Here is a 24614-nt window from a genome sequence, read left to right on the forward strand (position 1 = left end):
GTTTAAATGAAATTCTAGTGGCTAGATTCTTCCTACTGAAAAACATTCCCTCCAGACACAATTACACTACCTCCTATTCTGAACATAGTCATAAACTAAGCTAAATGGACCAGATCCTCCTTTAAAAACAGAAGAATAAAATGTTTTATTCTAGAATGTCAATTTAAATTATTTCTCCTTTTATATGAAGTGTTTGAAAGCTGGAATAAAATGCTATTTTACCATGAAATAGGACTCTCATTTTGATTTGAAATGCCAGTTCAAACAAAGTTGTGTCTTACAATTGGCCCAACACTCTCTGGAGGTAAAAAACAAAAAGCATCCTACAACTATACATCACCTCTTTTTTTCACTAAATTCCTCATCAATCTTCTCTTGTGCTGTGTCTCCTCAGTGCTTACAGTACCAGAAAACTGAGGAGCACAAGAATTTCTTGTATCAATAGAAATGTATCCATTTTTGATAAGTATAAGACATGAAACATACTCTAAACTCCTAATTGCCAAGTACAACCTGGCAATTAAAATGATTTGTCAGGTTCTGGATGAACACATGACTATGATTTTGATGTTTTAATCTCACCTGAATTCTAAAAATACAGAAGGTACAAGCCTATAAAGTAAAATCACCTTTTAATTTTGTTTTTGTCTTTGTTCTATTGAAGCAGTTTCCCCTACTCTTAGTCCTAAAGTTTCACCCATAGCATCTTGGAGCAACTCTCTCACTCTTCCACTTCCATCAGGTAAAATGATCATGAATCATTAAGGGAGAAAAGGCCTCTAAGATCATAAAATCCAATCATTTGCAGGCTCAAAAACTTTAACTTATAAAACCTCACCAAAAAAAGTATTTGTTTAGTATTTCTTGAGAAAAGTAAATTTAAGCATCTAGTCCTGAATATGATACAAGTTCCTTAATGCATACAGAATATATTTTTGCATATAGATTTTTAATTATATTTTTATTCCTGTGATGTTGCAAGTTCACATGTTCTATTTTCTAAATTTTATCAATAAGAGAGTTTTGAGAAGATCTAATAATCTTTCACTTGCTATGTGTTTGAGGGTTTTTTTTTCCTTTTTTAATCGTATTTTTGACATTTGAATTTTTGTCCTTCACGTATCATGGGAAACTGTGCACGTATGTGTTTGCTAATGCTATAGTAGTAAAAGTTTTGAGCAAAATATCAGGCTATGCCCTAATTATATGTCTATATTTCAGGGTTGGATACATGCACAACCACTAGTATTGAGTCAGTATCTCCAGGGCAGGTAAGAGCTGAATAGTCTGTGTAATAACCTGGCTATATACAATACTATATGATAATATGTTGCCCTTTTATTCCTTGATAAAACCTGTATGTTTGGAATACCATTTTATAGACCAAAATTGGATCAGTGGTATTTCTCTGTACAGCAAAGGACAAATATTTAGTCGGAAGACAGAAATCCATGAAGTAACAAGAACTGAAAGGTCATGAAGATCTGTTAAGTATAGAAAATAGAAAAAGATGCAATATCACCCTAATCTATGAAAAAAATAATCCCTAAAGTTATTTCATAAATAAATAAAAGAAGCAATGTAAAAATTATAGGATTCAAAGTTCAGCCATTAATATCTATGTCTAATGTTTGTAGGATAGGTGTAAAACAGAACCTTGTAAGTGGTTTTTTCTTTTTTTTTTTTTTTTTTTTGTGCTAGAATAATAGAATTGTGAAAGAGGATGACAGACAAACTGGAGAGGTAAGTGTTTCACATTGAGAGCTGAACAAAGTCTGCTAGTTTGTCTTGGCACACATATGACTCACTGATGGGACTAAAAATGTTGAAAGATTGTTCACTGGGTGAAAGGAAAATTACACTGCTTTAAGAAATTATGAAGGACCTACAAAAGAAGTAGAGGATAGTAAGCTTACCACTTGATCTTTCCAAACTATCATGGACCCTGCTCTAGCTCAGTTAAAATCAATATACTAAGTAACTTTATGAGCAAAATAAAAATATATACTATAGCCATTTAGGTGTATGTCAGTGGTTTAGACTTTCCATGACTTTAACATGCTGAGGAGCTTGACTTTAGGAAGATTGATGTAATGGACTCTGGAATGGGAGAGGTTAACTCAAAAGTTCAGAGAGCAGATTCCAAATTCACTATTCTTTAAGTGCCTTTTAAAAATTATTTCTTTTGTCAACTGCACACATTCAAAAGCAAATGTCACTGAAAAGGAAATGGCTTTTTAAAAGGAAAATCTGTCCTTGTGCAGGGGAAAAGAAGAATCCGGACTTGATTCTCTGTTTCATGTGTGTCCCTGTATTTTCAGAATGCTGCAAAAGGATTAATTGATCGAAGGCAGAATGATCAAAGAAAGATTTCTCAGGGAAGGTTGGTTCCTCGTTCTGCTGGCTTTGAAAACTCCAAAGAGAAGCTCTCAGACCAAAAGGAAAACTTTGATCCACGTAAACATATGGATACTTTACCTAAATTCTCCCCTTCAGCTGGTGATGGTGGCAGAATGTCTCTTAATACTTGCATGAATGTTTGTGAAAATGAACTTGGAAAATCATTCCTCAAGAAAGGGAAAGAAAAAGATGTTCCTTTAAGAACCCATCTACCAGGACCAGGAATAGGAAATATGGACTCAAAGCTAAAAATTCCTGTTCCAGAAATGAGGGACCATAAAGTTCCATGTAAACCAGAGTTTAAACTGTGTGGACTGCGTCCTCCTCTATTGCGGGCAGTGTCCTGGGATAGCTTGGAGCCTGGACAGAAAGAGAAAACCTCTTTAAAATTACCATCTGAGGAAGATAAGAGCTTTCTTGGAAATAAATCCAGCAATCAGTTAAAAGCATTCAAAGACCTTCAAATCCAAGTTCAGCCAGTTCGAATGCAGAAGCTAACAAAGCTCAGAGAGGTAAGTCCTGTCATCAGCTGAATCCTGTTAGAAAAAGTCATTTTCATACCCTGCTAAACTTTCAATGTGTTTAGTAAGAAACATACAGTAATAAAACTGCAACTGCAAGAAACATACAGTAATAAAATGGGAAACAGTTTCAGCATAATCAATACAGAATTGTATCATGCTTTTCCTTTGCAACTTTACTAAATTGTAACCTGTAAGGACATTCCTTGGAATTACTCTATTTCTTAGTTCTCTTTAGATATGCATCCAAGTGCACTGTGGTACTTCAAGGTGTATGTATGCATGTGCTCTTGCCTGTTTATATTTGCAGGATCACAGAGGACAGGAAATGGGTTTGTAATGATTAGTTGATTATTGAAGCTTCTCAGAAAATATCTCAAAGTGTTCAGAGCTGTAGAACTGGACATCTCTGACAGCAAGGGCATGTAGAGCATGCCCAGACTTACAGTTCCTAATTATTACCTGCTGCAAATTTATCAGCTTCTAAATGAATAATCTGTTGTTAAATAATTTCCCAAATGGTTAGCAATTAAACCCTTGGAAAAAAAAGCAGAAATTTCATGAAATTATAAACCACCAAAAGAAAGCAGTGAACATGTCTCTATGGCTAATAATGATTTAAAAAAAAAAAAAAAGGCAGCAGGTACTTTCCTGAACAGCCTAATAAGGATATTTTCTTTCAAACTCAGTAGTTAGTATTTTAGGATGAATATAAGGCTGACAGGTGAGGAACGCAAGTTCTGAACTTTGGTTAATTCATTCCCATTATATTGTTTGGGAATGGCAGCTTCATTATCCAGCTTTTCCTGTTGATATAATACATGTATTCTTAGTGTGTATGTACTGAAAGTTTTGATTATAGGGACCCTTGGGCTGTTTAATTACAGAAGTTCTTCCCTGTGAGGTTTGTGAGGCCTTGGCATAGGTTGCCCAGAGAAGCTGTGCCTGCTCCATCCCTGGAAATGTCCAAGGTCAGGCTGGATGGGGCTTGAAGTAGCTTGGGATAGTGAAAGGTGTCTCTGCCCATGGCAGGGGCTTTAAGGTCCCTTTCAACCCAAGCTATTCTATAATTCTTTAATTTTATCATTTTGAATTACCTAGAAGTTATTAAGCACAAATAACACAATCAAACAATTATTGCAACATAATCTATAATTCCAGTTCGGAACGATTTGAGCTCTGTCTTCAGTAGGAATTATCTACTCATAAACAAAAACAGGTATTTGTGAATGTAAACATATATGAGAATATGAAAGAAAATGAGGAGATAATAAAAGGAGAAATAAGACAACAAGGTATAATCCTTGAGAGAGCATTTTTTCTTACCTGTGAGAAATAGAGGTAGAAGACAGTAATAATGAAGCATCCCAAGCTCTGGTCTTGATAAAGGCAAAGTGGCAAAGTCTCAAATGCAGGATTTTCTGAATTTCTTCTGTTATCTGGGATACTTAGTTATACTGTGGCTACATCCAAAACTACTTTTTTCATTGTCAGTTACTAAAGCTCTCACTTACCAAAACTGTACATATCTGCTTGAATAAGGGGCACATTTCACAAATCTTTGTTTGCGTGACAGGGAATTTTTCTCATTAATGCCTGTATGAAATTTGAAATATGTAATATCCTAGAGTGCATTTGAATTTATTTGTATCCGTGTTATGTAGCATCTGACTGTAATGTAATGCAAATATCTCTATTATGTTTATTAACCAAAGTAAATGTTTTATTTACTGTTCATGTGGCAGGGATATTTAAATTGAGATGAGTGATTCACTTACTTAGAAATATTGTTTCTCTTCACAGGAGCATATTTTGATGAGAAATCAAAATTTAGTTGGACTTAAACTTCCTGAACTTAGTGAAGCTGTGGAACAGGAAAAAGGTGCAGTATCATAAAAACTGGAAGGAATGTTTGCTATACTCTGATTTTTATAACTGACTATTATGGGGGGGGGGGGGGCAAGGAGAAAAAGTCTTAAAATCTTCAATTGCAATAATAGTTGAAGCAGTCATGAAGAACAATAATAAATTACTTTTAAAAACAAGAGAGACCAATATTGGAAAGTACCTCAATTTCTCGATTATTTGAACCAAGAAGATATTAGATATTATTATAACCAATGGAGAAGATGCACATGTGGAATGGAGTCTGGCTTGTACCTAATAGTTGTGGGACTGAAGTATCAGTAGCTTTCTGTAAAAACATTTCAGCAGTGATGGATTAAATGGATGCAACTTCTGCAAGATACTATGGTCATAAGGATGAATTTGATCCCTGGGAATATAAATAAGATATGGGATGCTTTATTCCTTTTTTATTTTAGTATATGTGTGGCAAGCATTGAAATGGCATTTTCACTTCTGGCGAAACTGACTTCCATGTCAATGTGAATGAGAAAATGTAAGGCCAGAAAAGAATCATAAAGGTGTTTGTAGGATTGGAAGAATATGCCTTACAATAAGTGGGATTTTTTTTAACCTCAGTTTCTGTGATTTTTAAGGAAAAATAAAGGAAAATGCTTTTTTAAGGAAAAAGCTTAAACTATTCATAAATGAGGAAAAAGAAATCTGGCACCAAATATTTTCTCCAATCTAACATAAGCAAAAAATATTTGATGCCTATAGTTGCATCTAAAAAGATTCAGAATGAAGAGCAAAGATATGAACCTGAGGATAATTCAACATGTGGAAGAATTAAATAGCAGTAGTGCTTAGATAAAATATTTAAACCAAATATATCAACCTGACATATTTAAGCCAAAACTATATATTTGTTTGAAAGTAGTTAATTCAGAACTTGCTCAGTGTGACATTAACTGAAATGAAGATGGTTACTATGAAGTGAGCTGAAATTGATTATTCAAGATTTAATCCAAAGTCAATTTCGATTTTTTTTTTTTTAACACTGTACATTTTGCTAATTCATACATTTGCACTGCGCCTAGCTCATCAGCCTTAAAGTTCCTGTTACACTTAGAGATGGTTGAGATACTACATTTCATGTTATGTCTGGAAATGGACTCATCTTCAGTCTGAATGAATCAAGATTAAAAGAGATTTCTTGTTCTCTATATTTAGTGATTATGTCTTTGAATTTTTAGATATGATAATATTATTCCTGTCTGTTAATGTATAATTTCCCAGAAATTATTTAGCAGACTCCCTTTGAAAGTATAAAATAGTTGCCATTTTACCAGCCTGCTATGTAATTTTGGCAGGTTTGGAAGTCTTGAGGAAAACACTGTGAATAAGATAAGCATTATTTTATCCAGCTTCTCAACATGGATCTCATGAGTATCACAAGCTTTTTATAGTCCAGTAAGTTATCTAAATGGTAGCCAGAATATTAAGAGTCAACTCCTTGTCCTCAGTGGAGAAAACAAGCAAGGAGTCAAATTCTTATAATTTGTTAGGGAGACCTACTTCCTTACATTGTCATAGAAGCCACATTTTCAACTGGAGTGGTAATTTTGCTTAAACAATAGGAAATAGTCTGATACTTCATTATTACTGTTATGAATCCAATGTGCTGTCTTCATCATGGTTTTTATCAATGACAAGTTACTGTCACCATCTGAGTAAACACAACAGCATCTACATTAGATAAGTGGGATGCATTAAATCTGGAGACACTGTGGTGTCAGGCTGGATTTTATGGGGATACATGTGACTGTTCTTAAGTAAATACTGGATTTTTTTAAATATAAAGCAAATGCACAGAACTAAAATGTAGCTGGAAAGGATCTCCTTTTCTGTTCCATCTTTCATGTTACTGCTCTCCAGATTTACACACGAATTATATGGCAAGTCTAAGAGTCCTACTGTTAATCTTATGAGTAGGAGAACTGTTTAAAGATTCCTTCCCAAGTCTGAGATTCAGGCTGGTGACTCTGCCTTTCCTACAGGAGAGTATTCCATGAAATTCTGGTAAGACAGAAGGTGATAAGGGAACTAATATACGTGAAATTAACTAAAATGAAAATACAGAAGCTAAGTAACAAGAATTTTTAAAAAGTGTTAACCATGTTTTGGTCCTTAGGAAGGTGACAGAATCAGAAAATGCAAGTATAACCTTTATATCCTGTTTCAATCAACATACAGTGCAAACAGGTATATGATATAATTTATAAGAATAAATGGTGTACAAAATCTGTAGTATGGTATATTACACTACGCTTCATCTTGGCAGGTGGGACCTAAAGCCTTAGAAAATGACAGTATTCTATTACAAAATCTCAGCTAAAATAGTCCAGAAAATAATGTGTGACTTTTCAAGTAACAGAATTTTTTTTAATTGCAAAATGTCTTTAGGCCCTTCACCTCTTCCTTCCCCGACTGAAGAGGAAGAGACAAAGAACAGCTCTGATGTCATGCCCAGCATTCCTGATGTATTGCTGCGAAAACTGCGAGTGCACAAATCGCTTCCAGGAAGGTAAAAGCTCATTAGAAGTGGAAACACATCATCCAGGAGAAGATATACTAATGGTCTTCAGCCAACTTCCCTTCCCTCCATTCATAGGGAGATAAATTGTTGCATTTTAAAGTGTGCAACACAGATTTACTGAAAAAATTTGGGGAATGTACCAGCTTCCAGTAACTGGCCAAATTTTAAAATTAGTTTGAGAGTTCTACATAAAACCTTAATTGCATGCTACAAGTAGATTTTTTTACAGATTTTTCCACTCCTGGTTTCCAGGACTGCTGCTGCAGATATGTACGCATATTGAAAATATTATTTCTCACCCCCATGAAAATAATCATGCCAGATGATGCTTTCCAATGGTAGAATTTGGACATGTAAGAATTCTGCAGTTTTTCTGCAGGGGACAATTTTTAGGGTAACAGAGTTTATTTTGCAAAATGAGTTGAAGGACTCACTTGTGAATTCACTAATTTGGACTTTCCAAGACATTGAAACAATTCCAAACTTATTCAGCCAAAAATAATTCCTCCATTTAGCCACATGATTAGGTACAAAAAACCACCAGAGCCTTCAGTTATCTGAACTGTCAATAAGGATTCTCTGTGCACGTGAGATAAATATTTAACATTTATGGTGAAGGAATTGTTATTTACATTATTTTATATAAATGAATGCATGAGGTGAAGAACTTCTGAGAGACCACTGCTTGATTGTAACAATACTGAAAAGTAGTAGGAAACTCTTGAAACTCGAACATATATTTTGTTGTTCTTTTCAATTAAGTGTTAGAATACCTTTGTTTTTAGAGAAAAAACTCATTAAAATGTGAATTTTTTACTTTTATTTCTAGCTCCCCACCACTCACTGAAAAAGAAGTTGAGGTAAGTATGTTATTATTTTAGACATGTTCCAATTTTAAGTGATTACTTTAAGTCTAAGTGTGATTATTAGAATGAGTTAATATGGTGATTTTATTACCTCAAAATATATTTCTCATTTTAAAAAACCCCACATTGAACTCATCAAAGTAGCAATTTTGTGAAATAAAAGCAACACAAGTTGTAAAATGACAGAGTAGGAAAACATTTGTGTTTTTCATATATATATATAAAATATGAATTCACTTTGGAAATAGTTTTAATATTCTAAAGGAGTAAAAAAAATTGAGATTAAATAAGGTCAGAAACTCAGCAATTTAAATTGCATTTTTATTAGCTAATATGAGCTTTGGGGCATTTTTAATAATATCCTGCTGTTAGTTTACATAAGTTTTACTTTCTCAGTTCAAGCCAATAATTTTGTTTGCGGGTCTCTCTCTAGCTTGTAGCATTTGTTTCTTGTATTTTTTAAAACACATAGCAGTCAAGAAAAAGATCTTTTTTTTACAACACTGAAATCTACTGGAGCTGTTGATGACTTTTGCTTTGCGAAGTATTAATCCTAAAAAATAATGAGTCTGGTAAAGAAAGAAACAATCTTTAAAAGCAGGGTGCAAGAGAAAAAAAAATGTTAGCTCTTAATCTTTTGCTGGCTTCAGGGGTAGGTGTTTATCCCTTAGGTAAAACAATGCTCATGGTGAGCTCATCCCTGGACTTCCCCTGCACAGACTATCTGTTAAAAAACCTTGGGGACCCTTGGAGGAAGTCCAGCTAGAAAACAGATCCATTGTGATTCTGGTGCTTCTGGTAGGCTGCTTCCTTCATTATGACTGCCCTACAGAGCTCCCAGAAAAACATACAGGAAAAGAGGCAGCAATTCATTTATTATTCCTATTTCAGTGGAAATAAATAGACATGATTTTTCAAAGAAAACAAATTTTAAAAGAATTTCAATTTTGTGTTTCAATACTTATTTAAGCAGCAAAGTCTGTTAAACACATACCTTATTCATAAGTTGTTATTGAAAATTATATTACTGTGAGACTTACTGGAAAATGCCTTTTTTGATCCAAACAGAATGTATTTGTACAACTCTCCTTGGCCTTTAGAAATGATAGTTATACATTGGAATCTAGAATTCAGCAGGCAGAGAGAGAGAGAAATCTTACTGAAGAGAATGCTGAGAAGGAACTGGAAAACTTTAAAGCAGCCATTACGGTAAGAAAGTAGAGGGAATTCTTTTCCTGAACTATAGTGTAAAGGAAAGTGCACACATATTGCAAATGTGTTTGGCTTGTAAATTCAACCCCAAAAAGTCATTTTCTGCTGCTCAAACTCCTTGCCATGAGCTGCCTACTACTCTCTGAGAGAGGGCATCTTCTGCCAGAGTGAGCCAGCATTTGTGGAAATGCCTAGGGGATGCTTCCCTTGGTGTAGCAGATTTCAGGAATAAAGACTTGGAGTTTGCTGTTCAGTTCTTGATATAAGTTTGTGACATAGCTAAGAATATTCTGAACTGCAGTTGGAGCACTAATCCTTATTCTCCTGAGCAAGACCTTCTTTAGCAGTAGATTTGAGGTGTCCAGATATGAGAGATACCAAAATTATTTGAAACCTGAATCCTGAGATCTGTAACTTGAAACACCTCTTAGCTGCAGGTACTAGAAGGCATGCTGTGTGAAACTGCCAGGAATACTTAAGGAATAGGTCCAATCTCAGGCTCAGGTTTTGGGCCTGAGTACACTTTCATTCCAGCTGTTCCTGCTGCTCCTTTACAGCAGTAGTCTTGAGTACTTCCTGTCAGCATTCTCTGGGTCTTCTAACTGGAATGACAAAAAATTGCTATGATGTGTCAACTGAAGTGCTGTGCATGTCTTTGTGCATAAAGGAAGGGATGGTTAGACACCAGGCTGATCAATGAAATAGCCTTAGACCCAGCATTCATTATTGCAAGGAGGTGCTGCCATTCTTATAAGAATAGCGAGGAGAATATATGATGCTCCCATTTACTTTATCATCAGGTAAGAAAAAACACCATTAAAGACTATGATCTTCACATCTTTTCATCTAGAATTCCAAATCTCCATTTTCAAATTATTGTTTCTGTAAAAAAAATGTTGAGAATATTTTGCTGCTCTTCACTCTATTCCATGTGTAAAGAGCAAGCAGAAACATTAAATCTCAGGGTTTTCAGACTGAAATAAATCTGTTAGATTTGCCATGTATTTCTGTCAAGAATCCCTAATTAGGCACCAAGGTTCATGTTGCCAGCATGGGACAGATGTGATTAGGATTTTCTCCCTTTAAGCAGTTCACATGCTACAGTCTGGCTTTTACAAGCTTTTTTCATTATTTGTAACAAAGGGGAAGCTGCCTTCCCTATGAAAGCTTTTGTTCTGGACAATGGAATAAACTAACAAGCAATTAAAAACATTGATGACTTCTGTAAAATCTCTGTCATACTAGACCTATACTTGTCCCAATCTTATTGAGTGGTTATCTTCACTTCTGTAGGACAGGCACATATTTTACGTCTCAGTGACGGTTTTACTTGTTTTTCTGATTTTTAATCAGTCTTGTGATAATTGATGTATTATTCAGAAACGTAATTTCAAGAGAAAGCTGATCTACATGAATTTGTTTTTTTGGTTTTTTGGGTTTTTTTTTTGAGAAAATAAGGAGGTTACAGTTGTCAAGAAAGAAAAAAAATTCTGAAATTCTGTGCATGATTTTTCCTAAACAGATTTCCTTATGCCTTTTTGGTTCTTGAAGTCAAATTCTGGTTACAATTTATTATCAAGGTAGCATTGCAATCCTTGAGACTATAATGTCTTATTTTGAAAATAAGTGAAGTATCATGGAACTGAAAGAACATGCGTGTCCTTCTTAATACTTGTGCCCAGAAAATTAAAATGTCCTTTGTCCCTCGGCAATCATTTTAACATGCTAGTTGAAACGAACTTAGCATTTCTAGAGTTCACAGGTAGTGGGGAATGTTTCACTATGGATTTCAGAAGGGAAAGTATCACAAATGTACTAAGCCCTCTCCAAATGTTCCCTCTCTAACTCCTCAAACTGTGTCCCTGCAGCTTGCAGTGAAACACCAGGGCAGCAGCACTCTGGGCTAGGTGTGGTGGCAGTGCTGGCACCCTTCTGGGTGTGCCAGTCTAATCTCTCCATGAGTTCTGCCTGGATATTTCTACCCCATTTTGGGGCTCTGGCCACTCCATTTGAACTAAAACCATGCTGATAAAGCTGCTGTATTTTTGCTTCAGTCTTCAGCTCACTTGTGGCACCACTATGAGCACAGGGAAGCCTACCAGAAGCTCCTGGAGGATATTGCGGTGCTGCGGCGTTTGGCTGCCAGGCTCTCGAGCCGTGCCGAGATGGTTGGAGCCGTTCGCCAGGTGAGGGCATCCCAATGTTTACCTGCGTCCTGGATCCATGGGTGCACTCTTTTCCAGCCTGGGCCAGAGGTTATGTTCACCCTCTGAGTTTTATTTGCCATTTTGACAGATTAAAGACGTCTGTTGTAGTGTCAGGTAACACACCACTGCAGCCTGGAAACAGAATTCCAATGGTAGAAGATTGCCCATTAAGCTATTTAATACCTGTACAACAGGAGCATATATTTTATTCAGAACTACAGCTGCATCACAATAAACTAATTTCAAATCAGTGCAGCACGTAATAAAAATAATAAGAAAAAAAAACTTTTCTGGGTCAAAAAACTCATCTAATTCAGTCATCTGCTTTTGGCAATAGTTCAGTCAATTACAAAAAGTATGAAAAGAGAGTGAGTATAAATAAGAACACATCAATACCCTCCCAGATTCAAGAATGTTCCCTCTGCCCTCTAAAGTTAACAGATTGATGTCAGTGACTAAGACCTTTGAGGGTTTGAAAACAAATGTGGTATACCACATAAGTAATCAGATAGGCACCCAGGCAGGGTGTCTGAATATATGACAAAATAAATTATTATATTCTGTGAAATGCATATGAGTTGGCATTTTCTTCTATCTTAGGAATTTTCAGTCATTAAGGCAGCAATATTTCCTTAAGAACAACTCCAGATTTAACCCTGACATGGAGAATACATATAGAGGCAAATAATTTCTTGGAGATGTGTAGAGGTTACCTGGATGTTTCCTTCTCTTCTTCATTAGGAGAAGCGTATGTCAAAGGCAACAGAAGTAATGATGCAGTATGTGGAAAATTTGAAAAGGACATATGAAAAGGATCATGCTGAACTAATGGAGTTCAAGAAACTTGCCAATCAGAATTCTAGCAGAACCTATGGTGCATCTGGTAAAGAAAAATCAAAATTTAAGGGTTTGTCTTGCCTCTAATTCAGAGAGATGTGGGTGCTATTAACAATTTAAAGTAAAGTACTGGGAAACCTGTTCATTAAGTTCTGATCTATGGGAACAGATTTTTAAAAGTTTCAGAAATAAGTTAAGATGTTTCATATGAGCCATACTTAATGCTATAGTAAAGTAATTTGAAATCACAATCACTTACCAAATTCTTATGAGATCAAATCGTATTTTCTCATGGCCTCTTACAAATCCATGTACTCTGTACAATTTTAATGCAACTGCCTTTTAGGTCTAGATGAAGGCAAAATTTCATTATTAAAACCACTTTTTTCTTTTTGCAATCTCTTCTTTCCTTTGCTGGAAACTGAAATATAAGGATTTTAATTTGCAAGACCTTGTATATGGAGGCCAATAGTGGGAATTTTTTTTTTTTTTCCTGATTCAGTGAAAATAGTACTGATTTGGTTATTTGCAATTATTTCAAATTTCTTGTGCAGGTGTAATTGAGAAGACAGCTGAATGACAATACCGTATGACAATAAATATATGATCACTTACAGACCCTGTGTAAATATACTGTATCTGAGTTTGAAATATAAGCAAGGTTTCTATTAATATTATTTAGACATACTCACTAGTCTAAGACTGTTCTTTATTTTTATTTCTATGCAGAAGATGGAGTTCCTCGTTCATCTAGATCCATGTCTCTCACTGTTGGAAAGGTATTTCTGCAACACAAAGAAAATGAACACTTTATGTAGTGAAATTTATCTGTGTGTATACACTCAGTTCTTTAGGCTGTGCTCAAACAGTGCTGGTAAATTCTCAATATCATTAATGCACTTTAGCGCATGTGCTTTGCAATTTTGTATACATGACTTAGTATGGCTTTGTGCAATAATGGTATTGCCTTATGGGAAACTCTAGTGTTTTATTTATGCAAAACTTCCAAGTGCTGGAGATCAAGTCTATCACAAAACTTGCTAAAACAGCCAGGGATCTGGGAGGCATGAGTCTCAGTATGACCATTAAGAAATTTGGTGATCAGGTGCATTATACTCAGTCTACTGTTTATTTTCATATTTTTATTTGAGTGGGTTGTAGTTCTTTAGGTTTAGTTTATTCCTGCCACCTCTGTTTGGTATAAAGAATTACAGCACAGAGCATGCAGAGGGCAAGAGGGGATTTCAGAATGAGAACCCCATAGGTTGAAGCAGAGGTCTCAAAGACTAAATTTAACAGGGACAAGTCCAAAGAATATAGAGAAGGAGAAAAAGAACCTGAACACTGGAATGGACTGCTTACCATAGCTGCTGACTTCCCAGTGCAGTTTTTCAGGAGCACATTAAATAAAACTTGTTAATGAATAGGTATGGTTAGTTTTGTCTAGAACCAGAATCATGGTGTAACTCCTAAGAATTCACTAAAGCTGTGTTTAACTCCTTTCCTGTAAAGTTGTCTAGAGCAGAATCTTAGAAGTGTTTGGATATGCACTAAAGCAAAACTGTTAGATGCTGTAAGTGTTTTGGTGTTTTACTTAGTTGGAAGCATAGATTTTACATAGATTTTATAGGATGAAGCATTTGTCTACTTACCAAATGACAGCAAAAATTTACATAATCTCTGCTTGAACTAGAATATATTGCTACAGCTAGCATGTGTTTGTCATAAGAGAACTTTTATGTTTTTGGGAAATATAAGCAGTGTTGCATGATGCTATCTAACAATTTGGGGCTGGGGGAGAAGGGACTGTTCTTTTGTGGAAGAAAGGCATGTTTTTGTTTCAGTAAATGATAATTAATATGTTTACATGTAATTAATATATCATAGTGGGCACAGAATATCATAATAGGGACATAGCAAGATAAGAGTTTAATGTATGAATTCATTATTTCCAGTCATTGTGACACTGGCACTTTCTCCAGTATCATTATGCATCTGCTTTCATCAAAGATAAAGGCCTGTGATAGGAGCTGACAATATAAACTCAGAACATTTCTGTTGTGTGATTTACACTGCTGGGCTTTCAGTATGGATGAAAATGAGCAGCATCTCTGTGCCACACCTCATTTCACATTGAACACTTGCCATACCATGCAGGACAAGATGAATTTCTGGGAAAAACCACGACCTTTTATTTTACTTTTGCTCCCAACTCTTCTTTTCCCAAAGGGGACACTGACCTACATCTTTGCCACACAAATTAACCCACAGAATTGTTCTTCATTCTGTCTTGTTGTATGGTAGGAAAAATAATTGTTGTTTCTCCCAGAATATGCCTCGAAGGAGAGTCAGTGTTGCAGTTGTTCCTAAGTTTAACTCCTTGAACATTCCTGGTCAGTCACCATCAGCTTCACCTATACCTTCAATGCCATCCCTAGTAAGTAAAACCCACATTTTAAAGTTACCGGTTTTTGTCTAAACCACTTTTGCATAGGGGAAAGCTATAGTTATTGGAAAAGGAAATCTTTTCATTGATTTAACTTGTTTTGACTCCACTCTGGGTAAAGGGGATGAACAGAGGTAATTCCTGTTGTGTAAGGGCATATTGCAATCTCCATGAATGATCCCTTTGGGAGCAACTGAATAGGGCAGGCTGCTGATTCACAGGCACTGGACATTGGTGAGGCACTTTGCCTTTTAATCTGAAGTAACACGCAGGAAAGAAATAATGAAAATAGCTGTACCCTGTAGAAGAGAAATTTTAACCAGAAACCACAGAACACAGCTGGACTGCTGTTCTTCATTGCCAAAAGTCCACTGAACAGACATAAATCTAATGAATGTACAGAAATCTACATGGCAGTAATTTAGAGGTTCTGTGATGATCTGGGATCAGTGGAACCATCAGCCACTTTATTAAAATTTTTTTGGTTAAACTTTAATAAATTAAATGAAAAACTGCAAGACATATTCACTGTTCAGAGATGAGCTAAGATGGGACATAAAGTTATGGAGTTTTCTGTTAAAAATACAGGATTATTTAAATGAGGGTTTTGCTGAGAAGCTAAATGTATTTATCTGTTTTACATGTAAGGAAAGCATCTGTGCAATTTATTTATTATGCACTCAGAGTCTATTGCTTCAGGAACCAGGTGTGTTTGTTTGTCATGGTTTATTATTAATTATTTAGGTTTAAAATTTCCCATTGAAAACTTAATAAATGCATGTTCCTAGGATAATAGGAGTCAGAGAATGATTTTACTGGTCAGTGATCAATATATGAAAGAGAATGTTTTCCGGGGAAAAATAAACAGGGTAGAAGGAAATGTCAGAAAATTCTTAGTGTGCAAGTCCATTGTGTACTCTAGTTAATGAGAAGAATGTGGAAGCACCACATTCAAGATACTTTGCTTGTGAGTGTGGGAAGGAAACATAAGCAGCACACTGCCTTTGTCATTTTATTGAACACCCATTTGAAATTAATTAATGAATTTTAATTGGTATTTAATTATTTAGTCATGGATGTTAACTAATTAGTGAATGTAACAGTTATATGTAACAGCTGTGTTTTACTTACAGTCTGAATCACCCAGTAATGGAAGGAGCAGCCTAACATCTACTCCTGCTCTGCCAGCACTTCTAGAAAAGTGAGTTTTGTCTAGGTCATCTCAGTATCTATTAAATGATAATACTAAATAATAGTTTAAAAAATCATATTTTGAAATGCTGTGATATTACTACTAGCGGTTAGAATGCTTTAAACATGCAAATTAAAAGCTTTCAATGCATACATCACTACAGAATATCGAATTTCACGTATTTTAGATTAGTGCTGAGGCAAGACAAAATTTATCTTATGTCTTTGTTTTACCTCGTGCTTTACTAAGAATGTAAGTATGCAACAACTGAGAAAACAAAAATGGGGAACTACAGCACTGGCTGCTGCTATTCAAAAAAACTCTGCAAGATCTAGACCATCTTTTGGAACTGCACAGAAATTCTGTGAGAAAATATAACAGCCATAAAACCTTATCAATATTTCACACCTAGGAGAAAAAACAAATCATGTTACCAAGTAACAGAGGCAGAACTTGAAATTCAAGTTTGAGCCGAAGTGTGTGTACATGGGCCAGCTGGTCTAGTAGTGTAGCATTACCCAGACCAGCATAGTTTTGTATGTTTAAGCACTTCAAGCTTATACTCATGGTTTATTTAAAGACCAAGTGAAAATAATGTTTATTGTTAACAGGCCTTGAGAAAAAGTCCATTGCCCACACATGGTGTCAGGTTGAACTAAAATAGTTCAACCTGATTGAAAGTAAGGAAAATGAGACCTGCAAAAAGGGTGAGATTCCAAAAGTTGAAATGGAATCCGTTGCTGAGCTTATTAAACCTTGACTTTGATAGATCTACTATATCTCAATCACTTAAACTCTCTGTCCCAGATAAAATAAATGACAGGAGAGCACTGCAGGAAGACAGCAATATAAAATAGCTTCTCTTCAGGCTAAATGCTCCAAACTTTTACTTGAGAAAAGTGAGGCATGTATATTTTTTTTAACCTGTGCATCAGTTCAGCATATAAAGTCAGCTCAGGAGAATACTTACAAGGCAAATAAAAACAATGTTTTGTTGAATTAGTATTTGATATTACTTCTGTTATGTTCCTCCTATGTAGCAGGTTACAATATATGAGTTTTAGAAAGTTGAGGGAAATGTTTTCATGAATAGAAAATAAATGTCATGCATGAGCCAGGAAGCAAAGACTCTTTTCTTCTTTTTTAAAGAAGAATAAAAAATATACTTTTCTTACCTTAGAAACATAATAATAACTGTTCTTAAATCACAACATTCTGAAAATAGTATTTTTCTTGATGTTCAAGTTTTTCTTTTGAATGACATTTCATTTCTCCGACTTACATTAAAAAAGACAAATCATGACTCACAAAATTGCAGCATGCTCCAAATACAACACATTTCCCTGATGTTGTTTTCTACCTGTCTGCTTCTTTTGTCTTGGCAGTGGGAAGTCAAATGGAGAACCTGACTGTGAAACTTCAACTTCTGTGCTGACACAGAGTGGGTTGGAAGAGATCAGTCCTGAAACTAAAGCCAAGATAGAAGAGGAAGCATATAACAAGGGGTGGGGATATTTTTTGTCAACTAAATCTGTAAATATGTGCTACCAGATGAGGACATGTGTTTTTAAAATTTGATTTTAAATACAGTAGTTATGTTATTGGTGTCACAAAATTCCTTACACATCATATTTTGGGGCAATTTAAAACTTTGGGATCTGTTTCTGAATATTAGTTAAAGAATTTTGCATTATGTGAAGAGTGAGACAAATTTTGATCCTCTCCTGCAGAATCCAGTGTGACATTTGACTTCAGCATTGAATTGCATTTATTCTCCAGGAAAAAAAGTAGTGTCTAGAACATATTCAAAGTGATGCAAAGCTATAGAGAAATGTTTACTGCCTCCTTTACAATAGACAGAAATTGTTCTCTGTGAAGAAAAACCTTTTTTTTTGTTCAAAATTATACATTTGGTATCAGCTCTAATATAATCCTCAAGAAAGGTGGCTGTCTGTGTGCCTTACTCATAGTCTTCAGCTAATTTTTACTCTTGTTCAACTGCTGCAACACTTCTCCTTGTGTTTTATTACATATAACAAAACATAAAGCTAATTTTTCATTACATGAGATCATGCTTATACAATGTCCTAAACTAATAAATAAATGTCTTGTCTGATATAGATATCAGGAAGCCTTAAAGAAGACCAAAGAACTTCAGGAACTGAAGGAAGAAGATGAAGAGACACCCAAAGAAAGTCATGATGAACATGAAGAAAGTGAAAATGAAGATGAGATAAAAAATCTGAAAAGCAGGTGAGACAGTGGTGAAATATGTCCATACAAGAGGGGCCACATTTTTCTACTTGTGGTACCCAAGAAAGTATTTTATGCTATCATTTTGACATGTTTTCTTCCTGGGGAAGCATATTGAAATAACAGTATTTTCACAGAAAGTAATATTCCAAGACGATGTAGTTGCAAGCATAAAATTTCTGATATTTTGGTTAAAGCTGTATGTTGACATCAAGATGCTTCATCTTGATGGAGCTTGGTTCTGATTTGAGGTAAAAGAATGCTCCATAAAATTTCCTCAGATGCCAAAATGTAACTCTCTGTGAATATGTACTGCCTTACAAAGGTTGTAATTCAGGAGCCTGAATTAGTGCCGTGTTGCATTCCTGCCACTGGAGTGACAATCTATCCATCTACACCTAGTGTTCTCTGTCTGTACATTACAGAGGATGCTGGCCAAAGCAAGTAATATGTCCAATCCCAGGTGAAGGCAGGGATCCTTACCTAATCCAAAAGAATTAATTTCCATTCCATAACCATTATAGCTATAAACATCTGTTGATTTCAGATTTCGGCTGCCTTCAGAAAGCAACCATCTCATTAGTCGTGACAGCCTTGGAAAGAAATGTTTACCACATATTACAATGTCTAATTTAATTAATCAAGGTATGAACAGTGCAGAATTTTGCATGATATCAAGCTCTGAGTTTTGCCAGCTGACAGGTGGGAGAAATAGGAGTCAAGTTTATAGTCTCCAGCTGTCTCACAAATATTACTCATATGGAATAGTTGGAGTTGGAATATCTGAGTGTACAGCTCTCCATAAAAGAATTTAACAGTTTGATTCTTCTTTGACAAGATGTTTGTATAGGCAAAAATGTTGGTGCATCACCTATGACACCTTCCAATTTGAAAAACTTAAGATAAAAAATTTGCATTTGATTAATATATAATAGTTTTCTTTTAATTTTACAGCAGACTTGAAGTCGTCATTAATTATTTATATATCCTGTACCCCAAACTGTGCAAACACTGGAATGTGGTGTGGCTTGTGGTGGCTGCAATAGTCATTTTTGCCGTGGTGTTGGGAATCTACCATTCCTACAACTCCTGTGATGAAAAGTCAGAGGCACCTGAAGGGAAGGCCAGCTGCTCTGCAGCCCAGCAGTATTCCTGGTGGAACTCAGGATTCCGACAGCAGCAACGCACGGAATAACAGAGGAACATCCACGTCCTTATGGCCCCAGGGCAAGTTTGTGTATTAGAGCACCGTTGTTAAAGGTAGTGTTTAGTCATCCTTGTGGCTGTTCCACTGATCCCTTAGGCAAGCGAGTTGCTCTACACCACCAGGTTTGGGATACATGGTGAGCATTCCTTGCTAAGATGCCAATCTGATAAATAATCCTGTCCATCCTCTTATTGTAAAGGACTTGTACAAATAAAGTAGTATTGAATCGTGGTAGGGTTGTGGCAGTAATCAGCAACCTACAAGACATTTAAAAGAATGAGTTGCACAGGACATTGACATTTTGAAGACCATCATAAAACCCACATTTGCAGTTAATGCTTTGCTTTGTGTTTCCTGAATTTATTGTTGATTTTTGAAGTACTAATTGCATTTAAGTTCTTTGGGTTTTAAGAGGCTAATTAATTTCCTTATTCATAACTATTGGGTAGAAATAGAAACACTTCCATGGAAGAATATAATTATATTCTAAGACCAAATGCCTAGTTGCTAAAGTAATTTTATACAAGGAATGATCTATATGATTATTTAAATGGAATGCTAAGTACGTGCATAAATGTGTTTTATGATGTGCTTTAAGAATGGGACCACCACCTTTTTTTAATTGGGATACTCAACAGAACCTGAAATGGGGTCTAGGTGGCACAGCTGATATCCTCCAATACGTCTGGAAACTTCTGATATATAAAGGTTTCCAAAATGGTATGTGTGCCAGTCAGAGTCAGTACTGGTTACAGCCAAAAGTGGTAGCTGCCTGGAAAGGTCCGTGTGCCACCCAAGCCCAAAACACAGCAGTCATGGACATGGGAAGCAATCTTCAATTCTTGATTGAAAAAGAAAGCAAAAGCTCTTCAAACTTCTGTATGGAGGTGACCATACCAAGAGGACCCTGCCCTCCTGCTAACACTGGAATAGGCATTCTTTGAGATCTGCAGCAGGAACAGAGTTCTGAGAGCAGCCAGAACCCAGCCAGTGCCTACATGAATTAGGCCATGGTAGCAGTGAGGCCTTAGGAGAGCACACTGATGTTTTCAGTAGCTCATTTTCAGAATCTGATGCCAGGATCAAAACTGATCTAATACACTTCCAAAGCTGGACTGACTACCACATCAAGCTAGAATAATCTTTTGCCCAGATTTTTTGCCAGTTCTGCCTATTTGGGAGTTGTTAGTTCTTACACAAGAATGTGAAAGCCTGACATTTTTGGACAAGCAATTTGAAAATGGTGAAGCCATTACATGTACAAAACCCAGCACCTAGGGCTGAGACCAAAATGTTTGTCACTGGAGGTGTACCATCTGTACCTGCTGAGCATCCCTTCTGAGTGAAGGTGAACCATTCTGTCTTTCCATAGCTACGGCCACAACAGCAAATCCAGGGTGACCCTCGATTGCACTCCTGTCCTGCATCCTCCTGGCATTTTCTGGTTGAGAAATGGGTCTGTTTTCCAACAGAAGGATAAGAGTGTTATGAAGTACTGTAATTTCAGTTCTGATACAGTTAATATTGTCCTGTCTTCTTTTGGTGGAAACACTGAATCTTAAGCTGTCAAAAAAAACAGGTTTCTAACTCAGTCAGAAATTTAGTTCACATACCTGGCACTAATAACAAATATCCTGCTGGTGAATTTGTGTTGGCCATGTGTTTCTTAGGGAGACATTAATATGGGGAAAGAAAAAAAAATTAAATAAAAAAAGAAAAACACTACCAAAATTTTTTGGAGGCTGGGGAAGGGAGTCTATAAGCAATTAGAAAGGTTTATTTTTATACTTTAAAGTATATATATTGAGGAATAGTGTGCTTAAGGAAGTTCAGAAAGGATAATGGGGAAGTGTGATTTGGTCTAAAATTGCAATTGTAAAGAATAAGGAGAAGGTTTCTTGCAAATGACTTGGATTCTAGTTCAGTTAGAATTTCTGACTGTGAAGAACTACTGACACCTTTCAGGTAGTTTCAGTATTTGAAGAAACTCGCCAGTTGTTTCTTTAATACTTCTTTTCTAAAATCAGCTTCTTTAACTTAATATTCTTTACAAATAACATTGGTAACTTAAGGCAATAAAATTGAAAGTAAATACTGCTAAATATTCAGATTTTTCTATGCCAAAAATTATGGCATATATTTATGTGACTGTGGAAATGTTGGGCTGCACTGAAGAAAATTAACAGTGCCTGTAATTGAATTAATTTGTTTTTATTTGCATCTGCACTGTTATAATCCAACAACTTATTTTAGGTACAGATAAAAAGTTATTGATATCAACAAGACTCTCTAATTGCTTAGTGTTAAGCATGTGAAAAGCTCTTTTTGGTCAGTGGGTGAATGAGGTCTCCATCCTGTCTTAAAATTCAGCACACTGGCTTCTTGTGGAATTAGTGCAAAGGGACAATTCCCATAAGTAGTTCCCATAAGTAGTACTGTTTTGAGCTGAGCTACTTGCATGTCTGAAGTAAGTATAATTTAGCCACAAATGAACTGAAAGAGGAAAATATTTTAGTGGGGGTGTAAAAATGAAGATAAAGTTTACTTTAAAAAAAAATTGTTCTTTTTGTAACGACTTTGAGCAAACTGTCCACTAAAAATAACAAATCACAATGACTAACAGCACACTAAATAGTTATGCTTATATTTTTCAGTTATTCAATTAAAACACCTTTTGTTTAATAGGAAACTAGATTAAGCTCAAAAACTATTCTAAATACAGTTTTATCTGTTGGATATTAGTTTGCTTTATCTGGAAAAAAAAAAGCCAAACAACCTCTTCTGTGTTCAAAAATCACATCAGATAACAAGAAACAAACCTATTATTTATGCTATTAACACTGAAATAGTTTCATTGAGGTGCAATATTTATTTTTCTGCTTTAACAAGACACATTTATGGTTTCTCCTGCACAGCACAAATGTTTCTAGCAAAAGGAATTTCAAAAGGGCACTATTTTTGTGTATCATATTTAAATTTGTAATATTGTAAGATTTTGCACAAGTGTGCTGGTATTGTACTGTATAGTATCACATACTTGAGTTTTGAAATAAAATTATGGTTTCAAAGTCCTCAGTGTTTTTATCTTAAAGATTTGGGCTGCTCTGTCTGCATATTGATGGCCATGTCCTCATGAAACAAGTCCTGCCTTGTGACACTGTTACACACTCTGAGCATCTTGCTCTTAGTCTTCCAGTTCTTCAGGAAAATGGTACAGAAGAGGAGAGCAAACTCCTGTGTCAATGGAGAAATGTTTGGAAGTAGGATCATCCCTGCCATGCCCTAGAAACCAGCTGAGAGAGGAAGCTGAAATATCCTGGAAAGAGTTTTAACTCCTGCTTCAGAGGGAGGCCACGTGTCACGGAGGAGGCTGAACATGGGAGCCACAAGGGAAATCTGTAACCCAAGGATTTTGGGTGAAAGGTCAGTTTGCTTCATGGATTTGGGCGGTCTGGGAAGCCTGAGTCTAGTGGGGAGCAGACTTGCCTGACCAGTAGGTATGAGTCAGTCCTCAAGTTCTGAATCTCTGATGGTCTCTGCCAGGAGACAAACTCTGGGACATCAACAACCTGGAAAGGAATTACTGGTTCCATGGAAAGACCCTGATATTTGTATTTTCTACACGAACATTTTTTTGTTTCCTCTACTGTTGTTCAGGTTTCAAGGTTCCTTTGAAATTATTGTAGAGAACAATTACATGTGTTCTGCTGTATCAAAGTTTTCTGTTTAGCAATCCTTATCAGCATTTTAAAACAGGCTGACATAAAAGGCAGGGATTTTTTCATATAGGTTGCAATAAGTATTTAGGTCAAAGACTAATTAATCATTCAGCATAGATCTGCTTTTTTTAGCCACACGGATTATGAAGAAGGCACACCGAAAGGTTAAAGACCTTTTGTACTGTTACTGTCCAGATAAGTGGCCTTCCACACAGTTTTGGAACAGCTGAACTACAAAAAGGAAGAAATAGACAAAAAACAAAGTTATTTCAGTCTTGCTTCATCATTCTAAAATTATTTTCTACCTCTTCTAATCTGTAAGACCTTGTGATGAAGGAGCTCATAGTTTTGCTTGGTGTTGCAAAGGTGTTTATCTCATTTTTACAGCTAAAAATCCTACTAAATATCAAGAGTTTGACTAAAGGAACTTTGCCACAGCACAAAATGTTAAGATCTGGCAGGACAAGTAGCATGCAATTTTAAAATGTCAGAAACCCAGCTATTTATTAGTTTTCATGGTAGGAAATTCTTAGCAGTTCAAGGTAAGCATTTTCAATGGAAAGATTTTAATGTTCTCAGTTTTTTACAGCCACAGTCTATAGTCCATGAGAACTACAGAATAACTGAGAATTAGTTCCTGCTTCTACCTTGTAAATGCCACTGAATCATCTTACAGCCTTCTTCAAGTGGGGCTAAGTCTGATTACAGTATCTGACTTTGCCATGGCTTTGTAGAGGGAGGTAAGTATAGCACAATAAGGGAGGGAACAGAAATTGGAGCTAGAACTTTGTGTAAAGATGTCATTGAGTTTTACCAAATTCACTTCCAAAGCACAGCCTGAAATCAATCAAATTTTCATTTCATTGTTGCTAATGGAGACATGATCTCACTGACCCCAAGCATTCTCTTCAGGTTCAGTCTGTGTTACAGAGCACCATCTAATAACCCTGTTACATGCTGCTGCAGGAGCTGTGCCTGTGCCCCATTAAAAGTTAATGCTATCTCATATATTGGCTGGGGACTTTCTAAATGCAAACCACAATTTAAAGAGGTAGCTTTACACTGTTACACTTGTGTTTCTAGGACTCTGAAAACAGCCTGGAGACAGTGGATATCCAAAAGTTTGCTGAATCACTAGTTGAACATGATGTAAGAAAATCATACGGTTGCAATAATAAAGAGACTGACACCATTCTGAACTGTAAAGCAGGTAAATTAATTCATTAATTAATCTTGGCATTGGCAAGGCATCACATGGAGCAAAAGAGTGAGGCAGCAGGGGTTTCTTAGCTGAAAGAAAACTGGGAGAA

General features: G+C 35.8%; 1 protein-coding gene and 1 long non-coding RNA gene across 40 annotated transcripts in view; one reads left to right on the forward strand and one right to left on the reverse strand.

Moving 5' to 3' along the window:
• IRAG1 (inositol 1,4,5-triphosphate receptor associated 1) overlaps positions 1–22656 on the forward strand; it is a 96677-nt gene extending 74021 nt beyond the window's left edge. For 28 of the 39 annotated variants that reach the window (XM_085581333.1, XM_085581342.1, XM_085581335.1 and 25 more), the window contains 16 exons: positions 665–742; positions 1222–1271; positions 1702–1743; positions 2322–2912; positions 4725–4803; positions 7233–7353; positions 8195–8225; positions 9300–9440; positions 11498–11629; positions 12392–12533; positions 13217–13266; positions 14817–14924; positions 16067–16134; positions 17511–17630; positions 18247–18378; positions 19333–22656. In XM_085581333.1, the coding sequence (XP_085437459.1) occupies positions 665–742; positions 1222–1271; positions 1702–1743; positions 2322–2912; positions 4725–4803; positions 7233–7353; positions 8195–8225; positions 9300–9440; positions 11498–11629; positions 12392–12533; positions 13217–13266; positions 14817–14924; positions 16067–16134; positions 17511–17630; positions 18247–18378; positions 19333–19573 (2126 nt within the window). In that variant the 3' untranslated portion in view covers positions 19574–22656. The remainder of the gene's footprint in view (positions 1–664; positions 743–1221; positions 1272–1701; positions 1744–2321; positions 2913–4724; positions 4804–7232; positions 7354–8194; positions 8226–9299; positions 9441–11497; positions 11630–12391; positions 12534–13216; positions 13267–14816; positions 14925–16066; positions 16135–17510; positions 17631–18246; positions 18379–19332) is intronic. The other 11 variants (XM_085581362.1, XM_085581354.1, XM_085581360.1 and 8 more) reach the window with 6 other exon arrangements.
• On the reverse strand, positions 11627–17517 carry LOC146767294 (uncharacterized). The gene is made up of 3 exons (XR_014955949.1): positions 17301–17517; positions 12364–13272; positions 11627–11782 (listed from the first exon to the last, which is right to left on the reverse strand). It is a non-coding gene; the product is annotated as an uncharacterized LOC146767294 (long non-coding RNA).
• Positions 22657–24614: the final 1958 nt, after the last annotated feature.

The sequence above is a fragment of the Lonchura striata genome, chromosome 5, assembly GCF_050655825.1.
Source record: "Lonchura striata isolate lonStrDom1 chromosome 5, ASM5065582v1, whole genome shotgun sequence".
Lineage (NCBI taxonomy): Eukaryota > Metazoa > Chordata > Aves > Passeriformes > Estrildidae > Lonchura > Lonchura striata.